The 15,189-nt window shown below is 49.7% G+C and overlaps 2 protein-coding genes across 3 annotated transcripts; both read right to left on the bottom strand.

Moving 5' to 3' along the window:
* Positions 1–205: 205 nt before the first annotated feature.
* Positions 206–2,508, bottom strand: LOC136478194 (endoglucanase 8-like). The gene is made up of 4 exons (XM_066476547.1): positions 2,123–2,508; positions 1,649–1,861; positions 1,371–1,568; positions 206–1,271 (listed from the first exon to the last, which is right to left on the bottom strand). Exons 1-4 carry the CDS (start codon positions 2,357–2,359, stop codon positions 426–428), a joined length of 1,494 nt encoding a protein of 497 aa, XP_066332644.1. The 5' UTR covers positions 2,360–2,508; the 3' UTR covers positions 206–425.
* A 164-nt stretch (positions 2,509–2,672) lies between these two features.
* Positions 2,673–8,568, bottom strand: LOC136478197 (fatty-acid-binding protein 2-like). Of its 2 annotated transcripts, XM_066476549.1 has the most exons (11): positions 8,438–8,568; positions 5,354–5,932; positions 5,018–5,228; positions 4,772–4,847; positions 4,557–4,659; positions 4,122–4,190; positions 3,993–4,029; positions 3,832–3,906; positions 3,703–3,754; positions 3,575–3,619; positions 2,673–3,479 (listed from the first exon to the last, which is right to left on the bottom strand). In XM_066476549.1, the coding sequence occupies exons 2-11, from the start codon at positions 5,866–5,868 to the stop codon at positions 3,382–3,384; spliced, it is 1,281 nt and encodes a 426-aa protein (XP_066332646.1). In that variant the 5' UTR covers positions 5,869–5,932; positions 8,438–8,568; the 3' UTR covers positions 2,673–3,381. The 2 variants fall into 2 exon arrangements, with proteins under 2 accessions (XP_066332646.1, XP_066332647.1); XM_066476550.1 differs by lacking the exon at positions 8,438–8,568 and having other exon boundaries at positions 5,018–5,218; positions 5,354–5,480.
* Between the last annotated feature and the right edge of the window lie 6,621 nt (positions 8,569–15,189).

Here is a 15,189-nt window from a genome sequence, read left to right as displayed (position 1 = left end):
TCACGGATTCATCACGTCTCTCTCTCTCTCTCTCTCTCTCTCTCTCTCTCTCTCTCGCTATATAGCACACGTAGTCAGCAATCTCAGCTGCATGCAGACACTGGATCAAATCCAAGAGTGAAATGAAGTGAAAGCTGTCGATCCGTTTTGCCTATGATGCAATCTCGATCACATCTTCACATGCAAGCAGGAAACGCAGTGAAAATTTATCCATCCAAAGGCCATAGATTTTAGTTTTAATCATCGACACGTACGAACGTACAGAAACAGGATGAGATCGATTTGGGTCCGCACATACATACACCTAACCAACCGGCAACCGTACGGCGGGGGCGGAATCGACGGATCAGTAGAAATGAATGAAGGAAGAAACAGCGCGACATCAGTCATCAGGCATGCATGGAGCCATGGGGATCGATCAGTCATCAATGCGTGGCGACGAGCTGCGCGCCGCGGACGGCGAGCGCGGCGAGCGGGCCGATGGCGAGGGAGTTGATGTAGGTGCAGGGCTCAGTGTAAGAGGAGTTGCCGCGCTTGTCCACAAACCCGTCGTTCTTGTCGGGCCCGCCCACGATGGCGCCCGTGAGCTCGTTGGGGTTGGGCTTGTCGGGCGCCATCCACTCCCCGAAGCTGAGCCCGCAGTTGACGTCGGTGCCGGGGGCCAGCACGGGGGTGGAGGCGCCCCGGTGGTGCGGCTGCGTGGGCGAGTTGGCGCCGAAGCCCACCACGTAGGAGCTGTGCCGCGGGTTGGCGCCCAGCAGGTAGTCCATCTGCTGCCGCGCGAACTCCCGCAGCCGCGCGGGCGCCACGGGCTGGTTCCCGCACATGACGGACTGCCCCGTCCGCAGCAGCAGGTCAGAGTAGACCACGAAGAGGAACGACGTGCTGGTGACGTACTGCGTGTTGGCGCCGTCGCGGAGGTGGATCACGCCGCCCGGGGTGATGAACACCTGGTGGAACGCCGTGTCGGGGAGCACCGCGCACACGAAGTTGTCCGCCTGCGCCTTGAAGTTCTGCGCGCCGCCGCCGGAGGTCATGTTGAACTCGGCCAGGAGGACCTGCGCGCCGGGGAACTTGAGGTCCCAGCTGAACTCGGCCACGCTCGACGAGATGGCCTCGTGGGAGATGAAGTCCGCGTACACCTGACGCTTCGTCGCCAGGTAAAGCCACGTCGCAGCCCACAGCAGCTCGTCGTTGTAGCCCGAGTAGGAGCAGTAGAAGGGGCACTCGCCGTCGTAGCTGCCCTGGTGGGCCTTGGCGAACAGGAACAGCTGTTGCATTGGGCCGGACCGAACCAATGATAGCAAGTGTTACATACTACGCGGCTAATATGTAAGCAGATGTACAAAAGAAAGAGCCTGCATGCTAACCAGCTTGGCCTTGTTGAGGAGCGCGCGCGAGTACTTCTTGTCGTTGCGGAACACCATGGAGGACGCGGCGAAGGCGGCGGCCGTCTCGGCGGCGATCTCCGTCCCGGGCGTCTTCTCGTCGATCTCGTACAGCGTCCGCGGCGCCTTCATGTTCTCCGGCCGCACCCAGCACTGGTGATCCAAGTTGGGGTCGCCGACCTGACATAAAAAAGATGGAGGATTTCCGTCGTCGAACTCAGGGTCGATTAAACACGCACGGGCAGACGCCGGCGTCTCACCTGCACCCACAGCTTGTTCTTCCTGGCGGCGCATTTGAGCAGGTAGTCGGTGCCCCACCTGATGGCCTCGTGCACGTGCTCCAGCTCCTTGGTCTGCTCCAGCTCGGGCTTGAACGCCAGCGCCGTCCACGCGAGCGTGGTCACCGTGAACGCCAGCGGCAGCCCGTACTTGACGTTGTCCCCGGCGTCATAGTATCCGCCGGTGAGATCCACCTGCTCGATCGCGTCGATCGATCGATCGGGCACACATTAAGCTCTTGTTAGTGCCATACCGCTATATATGGCAGGATATATTACATGAATATGGAGATACAGTAAATCTGCTGTATCTTTTTTATCCGTTCGGACGGAACTGATCATGTCAATCACATTATACATGTCAGTTTCGCATCTGCATCCATGAAAGGGACGACCAAAGTCCAAGAAGAAAATGGAGAAAGAAGAAGACGATGGACACGCGTCATATCATCGTACATTGGCGAGCTTGCCGTCGTCGAGCGCGGAGTCGCCGCGCCACTTGACGCGGTTGTTGGGCGGCAGCTTCCCGGAGCGCTGCGCCTCGAGGAATATGATGGTCTTGGTGAGGGCATCCTTGTAGTCGAAGCCGGCGGCGGCCAGCGCCGGGTGCAGGGCGTCGCCGGCCAGCACCAGCGCCGCGAGGGCCAGGGCGACGTGGGCGCGCATGCTGCTGCCGTGGCTCAGTGCGCGCATGGCGGAACGACGCGAGAGGCGAGCACCGGGCACCTGGGGGATATGGGGCACGCGAACTGGGAGGCGACGGAAAAGGAAGGGACGCGCTTGGATTCAGGAGGAGGGGCACCCACCACCCAGGCGGTTTGCGAGGTGTTCGGCCCACAACGTTTCGGCTACACTAACACCACCTCGGCTCAGCCCGTCATGGAATGGAAGTGGTGGGTCTTGGTTTTGTGATGCCCTGATGCGGTTGAGGAATGAGGAAGGTGTTTCCAGAGCCAGAGCCAGGTGACCGTTGCTCCTCAATCGTGATGGTTAATGCAGTGCATGCTGTCAAGTTGCCAAAATGAGATGACCTCCTAATCAAATGCACTAAATTTGCCAGCAAAATCATTTGTGTCGCACATTTCGATCGGGTGCTCCAAGCCTCCAACACAAATACGGAGTAGTAAGTACTAGTGCTATTACGGTCCCAAACATCAATGTAATCGCCTGGGGTAATAATTCAGTGATTATTAAGAGCCCCGCGAGCTGTTAACTTGCTAAGATTCCCTTGTACAGTACCTAACTTGCTGTTTTCAACTTCCAGTGAGAACAGACGTAAAGACACAAGCACCCTACTCACTACGAGACGAGTATCAGCAACTTTGCTAAATAAAGATCGGCAGATCACATATAAAAAAGGGGTGAACCATCAATCTGTAGGAACAAAGCTGAACCCCGTCATTTTTGACTTGGGGGTAGAGAAACATCCTCTTGTTGTACACCTTGTTACTGTACCATTTATTTGTACATGACACTGCGCCAGCCGGCCAGGAAATGGCAAAATGCCAAACTATATGAAAAGCATGGAGGCATTTGCCAAGGATGCTAGGCCTCTATATTGTTGAAACTTTTTGCCTGTTTATAGTTTACAAAGTCACTGTCAACCACAATAAATACAATCGATCCTCTCCTGGTTTCCTTTCTATTTATATCTCCTGTCCTTTTATAGATGAATGAAATGATTCCAAGTTCTTCGATTTAGGTTTCCGGTTTTCCTAGCATCTTCTTATAAGTCCAGCCACATTTTGCGCAATGTCTTGTTTGGTCTCCACTGAAACAGGGGGGTCACCAATATACATATCGAAGAAGGCTCCTGTTCATAAATACATGATTTAATAACCATTAATGATTTGGAAAATCTAGATAATAAATGCATAACAGTCCAGTATCTTTGACACTCTGACTTACTGCAAAGATCTTTGCTCTGGACAGTGCCAATTTGTTTGCCATCAACTGCACACGGTTCTTAGTCAAGACATTGTAGTGGAGGCAAGAAACTAAAGCATGTGGAAACAAATAAGCTATATGGTACTAACTTTCAGTTATTAGCTGGCCATCAGATGTTTGCCGGAAGTCTATCTTTGTACCCTGCAGTTGCATTGACTTTTAACTTCTCACACCAAATGCACTAAGTTACGTAGCCCAGACATAACATAGAAACTTACAGCAGGTATACGAATGTCTTCACTAAAACAAGAACCAAATGTCTTCAAGCAATCATAATCAGTATTAGGATTCATCTGGTTCAGTAAGTATACACAAAAAGCTCACTTAGGCCTATATGGTTAGGAAAGGATGAAATAATTGCTGAATAAACAGCAAATACCTTTTGCAACCGGAAGCCAAGAGACTTCTCAAATGCACTGGAAAGCATGTTGAGACAAATGATTAACTTCAACTTGCATAGATACTAATATATTTTTTTTGAACCAAATATAAAGAAAAGAATGCTTACTCTCGAACTGTGCCAATGCTGAGGCCATTGTAGCTTACTACTAGCCTCACAGTCATATCAATATTTTCCCTGGAAAAGATTGAAAGTTTGTTAGCATCACAGGAAAATAGAATGCAGATAAAGGGGAAAAAATGAAAGTAAATTTTGCAGTGTCAGATAAAAAGAAGATTCCTATGCAGCATCAGAAGCCCACAAAATAAATAGTATTATAAATGATTTTCAAGCAGTTGCAGGTCTGGACTGGAGAAGTGCTCTATACGTGACACATTTTTTTAATGAAACCAACATTTCCTAGCATTTTTTAAATGCATGCCTAGCTGACACTATGTATGTGTAATGTAAGGTCTGACTGACTAGGCAAGGGCCAGAATTTGGGGAAGATCTTTAATAATAGAATTCATGAAGACAAATAAACGATCAATAGGCATTGCACACCTCAGAAGATCTTCGTAGAAATCTGGGTGATCCTTCAACTCAGCATCTGGAATACAAGCATACTTTGTGCCCAGCTTCTTGCAAACAGAATCAGGTTGTATATCTGAGAATATGTCGATATAACATAATAAGTAACCAAAAGACTATAATTAAGCAGTAACTACCGATTAGCAAGTCATAAAAACAGTAAGCATGAAAAAAGTTGTGTTACTCACATAATCCAAATGCATAAAGATTCAGATCTTTGACCCTCATTATTCGCATACTTCTGAAACCCATTCCAACAAGGACCTGCCAATTTAACCATCAGATCCATGTATCAAGTGGAGCAGTGTACAGTGTACCTAGAAAGCATCAACATTATAGATTTTTTGTAGAGCATTGTGATGTTCATATGCAAATATGGGGAAATATATTGGCCCAGGAAACAAAAATCCACAGAAGCAAGCTTGAAAAGGGACCTCTGTAGTCAGATTGGAATTGTGTTCGAGTAGAGTGGGGAACTTGATGCCAGTTTTTGGTTCTGTTAAATCTTCTGGTAAGCGTACTCTTGGCACAGCAACACACGCACAACCTGGACGGTTTTCCTCCGAATAAGACTGTTCAGCAGGCTCTCGGGTGTGTCCACCATCTTTTCTTAGTGCCATTGACTCAGCCAGCATCTTCGGCATTCTTGTCCATGGATAAAAAAAAATTAACAAAGCAAAACCAAAACTACAAAAAGTTCAAAAAACAAATGGTAAAAGTAAGTTGTGTCAGCTCAGAAAATAGCATGTGGTGAACTCATACAGTCATACATGTTTTCAAATGGTGGTATTACAGTAGCAGTAGCCAGCATAAGGATGTTGCAGGCATGTCGCTCCTCCACCTCCGTCCACAAGCGTCCAAAAGTTGCGCTCGCAAGCCTTGCTAAAAGCATTTGTATAGCATGCTCTTCTCTTAATTGTGAACCAAACTGCAGTCCAGGTAAATGCTGCAAGCAAGAGGTCACTTGCTTTATGTGTGACCGACAAGCTCTTGAACTTGAGCCTGCAGCAGCTGATAGCCTTTGGAATAACTTAGGATTTGATGCTCTAGAAAACCAGAAATAGAAAGCTCCAGCAAACTTGCTGAAACTGCTGAATGCTTCCTGAACTGCTCCACTCCCTGTAGCACATATATGCCTTGGATGTTGAAATGAACACTCAACTAAGTTTCCAACTTGTGATATCAATCCTAACCCAATTTCATGAGATACTGGAGAGTCGATTGGGAACTTGGGGAGGTAAGCTCCATTATGATCAAGTTTGGAGAAAATAGACCAGTCTTTCATAATGAAATCACTTGCTTCCTTAGATGAAGTCGGGGAGTTTAATAAGAGTGAAACTTTGCTGAATCTGTCAATTGGAGCAACAGAAGTGAATCAGGAAATAAAGATAGTAATATGTCAATTGCATGCATGCTTACAGGGAACTATTTTTTTCCTGGACATAAATAACTATTTTACAGCAGCATTTGCATGTAGACCTTAACAGCACTATTTAATAGTCTCGAAAACATTCAGATCAATACATATGAAACGATACTAAAAAATTCACATCAAAATTGCAACTGGATGTTCTCAAACCATTTTGTAAAATAAAAGTAGAGCTTCTCAAACTAGATCCTAAAATACTCTTCTCAAACTATCTCCTGAAAAACAAAACAGACAACCGCACGACCTCAAAAGTAAACAAAGCAAAACAGTGATGATCTATCTGCTAAGATGTTCTAACTCGATCAAAATTAATACCTCGCAGAAACGAGCCTGAAAGAGCACCCAAAATTTCACCCCGTTTACAGAAAATCTACAAAGCCCCGAGCCCCTGGCCCAAACATCCCAAATTAACATCAGAACACCACGATCTCGCTATTGCCCCCAGGATTCACATTCACCCAGCACTACGGTTGCAAATGGTGCGGCGGCAGTCAGCCCGCCCCGCGTCCGCAATAGCCACGAGGGAGTTTGCGGGCAGATGCAGCGGCCTGCATAACGCCGCTTGTTTTTGCGGGCTTCGCAATAGCCCGCGTAGCGCCACATACCTTGTGAGTCGCGACCAGAACACCGCGCTGTGCATCGCTGAGACGCCGACCGCAAACCCAACCCATCCATGGACCATGATCGATGACGACCCCCAGGCGGGGATGAACAAGACGAGGCCTCTGCCGCCATGGCCTGCATCTACGCTGGCACGAGCTCCCTCTCCTCGTACCTCATGCTCCGCGCCCCGCTCCAGACCCGCTCCCCGATCCTGAGCATGTCTGTCACCAGCCTCTCCTCGATGAACTAGTTGAACACCAGCGGCCACATCAACATCGGCACGGCGGCGGCCGCCGCCTCCAGCAGCGAGCTATCAACCCACAGTGCGTTAGTGTCGGGGACCAATACTAGGGGTACCCGAAGAGGAGCTAATGGTCATCAACATTGATTCATCCGAGCAGTCAAGAGCGCGACTACAAGCTCCAACCGACCCCCAGGTGCGCGGGCTCCGCCTCGCCCGACCTCTTGGGGCAGGCCCCGCCTTGCCCGGCCTCCCAGGTTCGGGGGCTCCGTCTCTTCCAACCCCCCAGGTGCGCGGGCTCCGCCGCGCCCAGGCCTCTGGGTCGGGGGCTCTGTCTCGCCCGACCCCTCAAGCGCGGCTCCTGACGGAAGCCCGTACCGCCGCCACCACTACAGGCCAGAAAGCACAACCCAAGGTCAAACTTCTGGCATCGTGCAAGGAGCGGGCACATCTCAACATGACCCGTGCCCGCGACATGTCACTCTAGGAACTCACATCACCAACAGTGACGGACGTGTGGTCACTATGTTGCCTACTCCCTGTACGGCCGCTGACCAGCACGCTGGTTCGCCGCGTCGCCCGCCGGGACGAAATGGGACGTCGCGACCCGCTGACCAACGCCGGGGCGTGGCATCAGCGGTGAACAAGCGCCCGGCGTGGAGCCATCCCTGTCACCATCTGCAATATCGGCGGGACTCGCATAAAGGAGAAGAAAGGCCTGGCGGTCCTGGATGCCTTCCTCTCCTTGGCTATTCTCCCTCTTTCTCTCTGTGTAACCTGCTCTTCCCCTTCGCCTATAGAAGGGGAAGCAGGACGCCCTAGGAGGGGGGATGGTGGTTCACCACTCTACACGGCTGTAGACATCAAAACACATGCCCTAACACGCCTTAGGAGCACACGCATATGAGAGACTTTCGCTCGTTTATAACATCTACTACAAGAGCACACACGCACATGAGAGACTTTCGCTCGTTTATAATCCTTACTATAAACTTTCAGTGCTAGAAACACGAGCAGCAACGACGAACTGGACATAGGGACTTTTCTGCACGAACCAGTATAACCTCGTGCCATCTAAGCACCATCCAAGCCAACGTGCAATCCTAGAAATTTAGTTGGTAACTTAAAACACCGACAGTCAGGAACACGCCCACCAGCCACCGCTGGCTGGGAGTGAGACGGGGCCGACGAAGTAGCCGCACTTCATGGATCCGACGCGCTCGCGCGTGGCTCGCAGTACTCTTCCTCTAGGTCTGCGAACGTTGCGGCGCCGTTGGTCGTTGGACTACGGGACACTGCGGGTTTGCGGGACGCTGCGGTGCCGTTGAACTACGCAGACAAGCCGCGTCAAACCCGCTCCGGTCTTGCCGGGTTTGCGGCGCGGGTAGTCCAGCGGGTTAGCGGCGCAGCCCGCGCCGTTTGCAACCGTACCCAGCCCCAACCCCCACAGAGGCCGCCAATAGTAACGCCGCCCAGCCTCACCGCGCAGCACCAGACAGCCAAATGCTCAAATCCCAAAACCGCAACAGATCCCGCATTCGCTGCTCGGACCCACGATTCCACAAAGCAAAAGCGCCGAACCTGGCCTGGCCGTCCCGCGGGATCGCGCGGTGGCTGATGGTGACCGTCGTGCTCGTGCGGCCGCCCGCCTCGCGCCGGCTGCAGCGGGGCTGGAGAAGAGGCGTAGGGGCTCCACGCCTCCCTTCCCCGGGCGCCGCGGCGTGGCGTGGAGTGCCGGGCGCTTCCCTCGCCGGATTCGGGAGCAAATCCAATTCCAAGGGAATGGGGGAGGGTGAAACTAGGCCGGAAGCAAGCGGCTTGGTGGCGGTTTCGTATTAAAACTCGGGCCGCGACCGCTGCCTGCCACCGTCGCCCACTTCGCGCTCTCCGCCCGTGACCGTGCCGTGACCGTGAGAGAAGAAGGGCAACCAAACCAACCACACGTTACAAGTGCGCGCGCCCTCTGCTTTATGCCTGCTCGGCCTCCACTCTGATTACGGGTTTTAAAGGGAGCGGAGCGTGACCAAAAGGCCCCCTTTTTTCTTGCCAGTCCTCTTACAATGCCTCATTTTTTCTGCTAAATGCTATAGTACCCCCCTTAGTTTTTAAATATACAATCTTTGTCTCTAAAAAATATTTTATTTTATCATAAGTCAAAACGTCTTAGATTTGACCCTAGTTTGAAACTATCAAAATTTTATTATACGAAATAAGGATATGATTAGATTTTTTGGGGGAGGAAGAATTATTAGATTCATCGTGAAATATGTTTTCTTACTATGCATTTGGTGTTATAAATATTGACAATTTTTACCTATATAAATTTGTTGATTTTAGACAAATTAAATGGCTTTCTTATAGAAACCGAAGGAGTAACGTTTATTAGGGCAAAATAATAAGTTCAAAGATGTCATATATTTATTATTACAGAGAGAAGTATTAGGTGATTTATTTTCGATATCAACCCTGTAATGAACCTACCATATGCAATTTCGGTTGCCACAACCATAAAATGATGAATTAGCAATGAATTGAACATAGTTCATCTCGTTATATTTCAGGGCCTGCCTTCCTAGAAAGTGAGTGCTTGTATTTTTTTAATTTTATCTAAGATTTAATGAGTAATGACGTTATTATTTTAAGAGGTAGGTAATATGCCTGTTGATTATTACGAGACCTCTTTAGTGACGTCGTCAATTTTCTATCTATCGGCACCGGTCATTTGGAAGGGGTACGGTGTGTTGTGCGTGTCCACATTCATAGAAGTGAGTACGAGAGTACGTGTGTATGCATCCAAGCATCTATACTCGTGGAAAAAATTAACAAATTAGCACCAAAAAGATGTAAACACACATCCATATATAATACCCGAATATGGAGAATGTTTGGTGACCTGGGTGCAAATAGCCCCGATTGTCGGAGAGAAAAGGAATCCAGGCCAGGGGAATCGCAGGATATGCTGCCGAGAGCGACGGGCACCGAGAGACGGCGAGACCCCGCCGGCGCCCAGATCGTTCTGGCGTGGAGCGGCTGCTGGCCGCCGATCCTGATGCTTTCGTCGCGGCCCCTACCGCCGTCCACGGACGTTGACGCACCCTGTCGGCGCCACAGCCCGGCGGCCAACCAACAGCATGTTCGGCTGGCTGGCCTAGATCGTGGATTATTTACTGCTAGCTAATTTAGCTGATTTGATGTGAGAAAAAAATACTGTTTCAACTTATAATCCACGATCGTAGCCCGCCAAACAGGCTGCAAGCTTTTAACCGTCTCGCTTGACGTTTCCGGCGCCAAATTAACCCCAACACGGCGACCAACCAGAGCCCAGACTCTAGGGCACGCGTCAACCCATGACACCGGCAGAAAGGTACTGCTACCAGTAGTAAGATTAGCAAGCAAGCATGGCAATTGGCAAACACGTTGGAGGAGACCTGGCCACGACTTTGCGCCTCTGCCTTTGCAATAAAAAAAAAAAAGAGGGACGATTTCCTTTACAGACGCGCATGGACGCATGGTGGGGGTGGGGTGGACCAGGCCATGACATGACTCGGCGGCAATCCAGAACTGTCTCTCCACATGTGGCATCAGCTTGTGGTCTTTGGGTTGGGTCTGTGGGTGGGGCACCGCCAAACTGAACAGAACGGGATGGATTTTGCATGCGGACGCACACGTCACGCACCCTATTCTCCACCTCACGTCGCCCAACTAACAGTGGGCACCCTTCAGCCGACTCGGCGCGGCAAAAATACCGTAGTTATTTGGGCAGCGTGTGGAACCGCCGATTCTTCTTGGGCCGACCGACGGGGACTCTCGATGGGCCTCACGGCCTGAGCGCGCGCGTCGGTCAGGGCAGGGGCCGGCCAACTGCATGCCTAGTAATATGTATGTACCGATCAAACGCTATTGCTTTTTTCCCCCCCTTTTCTTCCTTCTCCCTCTTTCCCTCTCTCTTTTTCCTTTTCATATAAGGTCTTAGCGGCTGGAGCTTCTGGTTGTTTTGTGAGAGTGATGGCTCATCCATCTGCCGGTTGGTTGGCGCCCACATGGAGTGCTTGCTTACCGTCTTGCAGCGCCCACATGCCTACTACCAGCTTAGCAAAGGCTACGTGCGTGATACGCATATATATGTATATAATAATATATGTGGTGTGATCCCCACTGGAGGGTCCAAATATAAAAGCTTAAGCTAGCATGCGATGGATCAGAGTGGCCTACTGGCCTCTCTTAAGTCTTTTTGGATTGGGATTATAGGATACAAATGAAGGGATCTCAGTGTTGCTCCAGTGCACAGATTTTTTTTTCTCCTTTTGGCCTGGGGTTTCAGAAGGGATTTCACTGTTGCTCCAGTGCACAGTCCCCGATATTTTTTAATTTTAACACTTTTTTTAAACTAATTCTAAATTTAACATGGGTTATTTTTTATTTTCAAATCTAACATTTTTGGCCGCGCCTATTGCCATGGCGCGGCCAAATGCCTGTGACGCGCCATGCATGGTGGCGCGGCGAGAGGGCTAACGTGGAGACGATCGGGACGCTGATCGGTGACGTGGCAGGGTCTGTCGTGCCACCGATCTTGGCGCGACGCCGCCACGCCATCACTCACGGCGCGGCAATCGCTGTCTGGTCGATTCACCACCCATGCCTTGTTGCTTCGTGTGCGACGTGATTGACCTGGGACGTGATTCACTGCTGCGTGTGTGACCTGTGACGTGATTCATTGCTGCCTCTCCTTGCTGCCTATGCTGCTGCGTGTGCAACGTGATTGACCTAAGTCTTGCTCAGTAGTCACATCCCTTGCTATTAGGTACTGTTAAATCCGTTCCAACCAGTAGTATGGTTCAGTAGTGTTCCTTTCTCCATGCCATGACCCTTTTCTGTGTTGCTTTGTCTATGAACACAACACACAACCGCTGCTACTATTCCACGAGGGCCTAGCATGTTGCAATTCCTGACTATAGGTGAAAGCCTGCAGTAAAAACATGGGACCTAACACGTGAAGTAACGCTTCACTTTAATTTTAAAGTGCAAAAGGATAGTAATTCTTCGAAAAATGATTGATAGTTAAAAGAACTCTATCTGAAAATCGAATAGATACATAAAAACAGGACTTTAGGGAAACAAAAACAAGTACTGCTGGATCTGATAGCTTTTCACCTGGACCAAAACACTCATAGGAACACCAGAATCAAACATCACACAAGTTTACGGCGAGCTTGCATTTTATATTTCTTCTTCCCTCTTGCTCCCACTTTCTCAAGTTACAGGGTGTTTGGATCCCGTGACTAAAATTTAGGAGGTGTCATGTGAGGGTGTCACATGAGGTGTTCGGATACTAATAAAAAAACAAATTACGGAATCCGTCGGTACTCCACGAGACGATTTATTTTCGTAATGTACGTGCTCCTTGCAGTTGATGGTTGGTGCACTACTGCCGTGCATGTGAGGTCGCCTGACGCTGCATGGTTTGGTTTCATCGATCAGATCAATCGTTTACCGACGACTTCATCAACCATCTTAAATTTAAATTTGATTAACTTTATAGAAAATAGTAATAATATCCATCACTCCAATCAAATAGATACATTATGAAAATATATTTGATAACAAACTTAATAGGTATTCAGTGTGATAAATATTAGTATCTTTTTTATATAAATTTATATAGTTAACCTTTAGATCGTTTAACTTAGCGTTGTTCTAAAACAAGTAAAGTCCACAGCGACCTCTCAAACTTGTTCATCTATGTCATCACAGTCTCTAAACTCGTAAACTTGTTCGACTGTCGATCCCTAAACTTGAAAATTGCATATTTAGATTCTTACACTCGTTTGGCCATATCATCTTGAGTCCTAGACTCGCTAACTGTCTATTTAGGCAGTCAATCTATGTTTGGATCTAAAGGGTGATTTGCAAATTAAGACGACATAATTAAACAAGTTTGAGGACCTAAGCAGGCGATTTGCATGTTTAGAGATAAGAATGATATAGTCAAACAAGTTACCAATTATAATCTAAATGGACGATTTACAAATTTAGAGACCAGAATGACATAGCCGAATAACTTTTGAAGAACATAATAAGCTTTACTCCCTCTGTCTAAAATAGAAGTCGTTTTCGCTTTTTGAGAAGTTAGCTTTTTTTACTTTAACCAATTATAGAAAAGGGTCATGGCATGGGGAAAGAAACACTACTGAACCATACTACTGGTTGGAACGGATTAGTAGTACCTAATAGCAAGGGATGTGACTACTGAGCAAGACTCAGGTCAATCACGTCGCACACGCAGCAGCATAGGCAGCAAGGAGAGGCAGCAGTGAATCATGTCACAGGTCGCACACGCAGCAGTGAATCACGTACCAGGTCAATCACGTTGCACACGCAGCAGCAAGGCATGGGTGGTGAATCGACCAGACAGCGACTGCCGCACCAAGAACGATGGCACGGCAGACCCTGCCACGTCATCGGTCAGCGCCCCGGTCGTCGCCACGTCAGCCTTCTCGCAGCGCCACCATGCATGGCGTGTCACAGGCATTTGGCCGCGTCATGGCAATAGACGCAGCCAAAAGTGTTAGATTTAAAAATAAAAAACTGTAACACCCCGGTGTTACGATCTTCTTTAGCGCAGTGATTTAGGTCTAAGTAAAACTTCGAAACGAGTTTCTTGGATTCAAATAAACGTCCAGGTTAAATTTCAGTGCGTAAAAATATTTAGGAATTGCTGAATGATAATTCTGCCCAATCGATAACAAACAGTTCGTTCTATTAGATTAAGCATGAAAAGCAACGTTTATAAATAAAATAAAATCTATTAATAAATAGAACGATATACATATATATATAGCTTTAGAATCAAATTTAAATTCGAGCTTGCTGAAATTTTCCTGTGCCTAGACGTTGCAAATTGACTAAAGTAGTAATATATATATAGAGAGAGAGAGGTATGTATGTGTATATATATACACACACACGCACGTTACGATAGTAACTTTAATAAAGAACGTGTAGCAATGCTTGTTGACCTGCTCCTATGCGGCCTGTCTATGTCTGTCTCCGCTCTCTGCTGCTGCCGTTGCCTTCTCTTTTTTCTATTGATGCTGTCATGTACGACTTTTCATTTCCAACCAATCATGTATGTACACAGGTACTAGTACATAGGAGATATGGATGGCATGTATGCTGCTACTGCTTGTCCGTTCTCCCCCTCTCTCTCTCTCACGAGTCTGCTCCTTTGCTTTACCTCTACTGCCCCTATCACGCCGGGTCATTTTCATTTCCCTGTGCGTGCAGCTGTGCCGCTGCCGACCACACTGCACCGCCCCATCCTATCTCCGCGTGGTGTCATGCTGCCCTGTCTGTCTCCCTCGGCTTCTTGAATACGCCTGCCTGTTGTCTTCTTGCTTAAGCCGAAGCCACGTCTGTCATTGCTCCTCCGTGTGTTCCACCGCAGCAGTGCCTGCTCGCCCTTCCCCGCTCCACCTCGCAGCCGCAGCGCCTCCATCGTCCTCGCGCCTCTCGTCGTAGTGGCCACATGCACCGGCGCCTCTCCTTTCCTCTCCTCCGCGTGCAGCACCCCGCCCCGCTGCCGTTGCCGCCTCGAGCTCCCACCACTGCAGCCGCAGCACCTCGCCGGCGTCCACGCCACTACTCGCGTGACTGCACACGAGTGCCGCTACACCAGGTCGCCCCGTCGACATCCGCACGCTGCCCCGCATCGTCCTCACCACGCTGTCCTGGAGCGTCGTCCCGCACCGAGCCATGTGCGCCCATGCCGAACAGGGCCGTGTCCTCGCTGCCCGTGCCCGAGCCACGAAGCACCTCCCCGCTCCTCGACCGCCCACGCTCAGCCATGCCGCAGCGTCCTGCCATGCTGCCCACCAGTGCCTGCTCTCTCCCGTGCGCACGAGTTCCTTGCCACGCACTGAGCCGCCGTGGTACCTGCTGCCCCGCTGGGACCCACACCGTCACGACCACAGCGTCTCCATTGCCGGTCGGAACTCTTCAGCTCCTCGGCTCTGAGCGCCTCTGCTCCTAGAAGAGATGAAGCATGGTAAGCAGGGGTATAAATCCAAGAAGATTTTTGTACGGGGGTTCTCGGTGCAAAATACTAGACTCATTTAAATAGTACATTAGTACCGCGGATTGATTTAGAGAAAGTTCAGGGGGTTTACGCAATTTGCCATCATGCTGGGCTCAACCGCGCACAGGCCGACCATTTTCGGTCACTGGGCCGTTGGCCGCGCGCCTTGCCTGGGTCTGGTGTCGCGCGCCCCACTGGGCCGGCCTGCTCGATGCCCGATTGGGCCGTGCGGTGCTCTGGGCCACTATGGCTGCGGGGC

Source organism: Miscanthus floridulus, chromosome 8, assembly GCF_019320115.1.
Source record: "Miscanthus floridulus cultivar M001 chromosome 8, ASM1932011v1, whole genome shotgun sequence".
Taxonomy (NCBI): domain Eukaryota; kingdom Viridiplantae; phylum Streptophyta; class Magnoliopsida; order Poales; family Poaceae; genus Miscanthus; species Miscanthus floridulus.
Note: the sequence above shows the minus strand (reverse complement) of the source record. Positions and strands in the feature narration are given on the sequence as shown.

Coding starts and splice junctions, on each gene's coding strand:
- LOC136478197 (XM_066476549.1), bottom strand. CDS start 5,868: ATGAAAGACTGGTCTATTTTCTCCAAACTTGATCATAATGGAGCTTAC. Junction 4,848..5,017: donor ATTCCAATCTGACTACAGAG/GTCCCTTTTCAA, acceptor TTAAATTGGCAG/GTCCTTGTTGGAATGGGTTT. Junction 4,191..4,556: donor TTCTACGAAGATCTTCTGAG/GTGTGCAATGCC, acceptor AATCTTTTCCAG/GGAAAATATTGATATGACTG.
- LOC136478194 (XM_066476547.1), bottom strand. CDS start 2,359: ATGCGCGCACTGAGCCACGGCAGCAGCATGCGCGCCCACGTCGCCCTG. Junction 1,862..2,122: donor ACGACGGCAAGCTCGCCAAT/GTACGATGATAT, acceptor GCGATCGAGCAG/GTGGATCTCACCGGCGGATA. Junction 1,569..1,648: donor AGAACAAGCTGTGGGTGCAG/GTGAGACGCCGG, acceptor TTTTTATGTCAG/GTCGGCGACCCCAACTTGGA.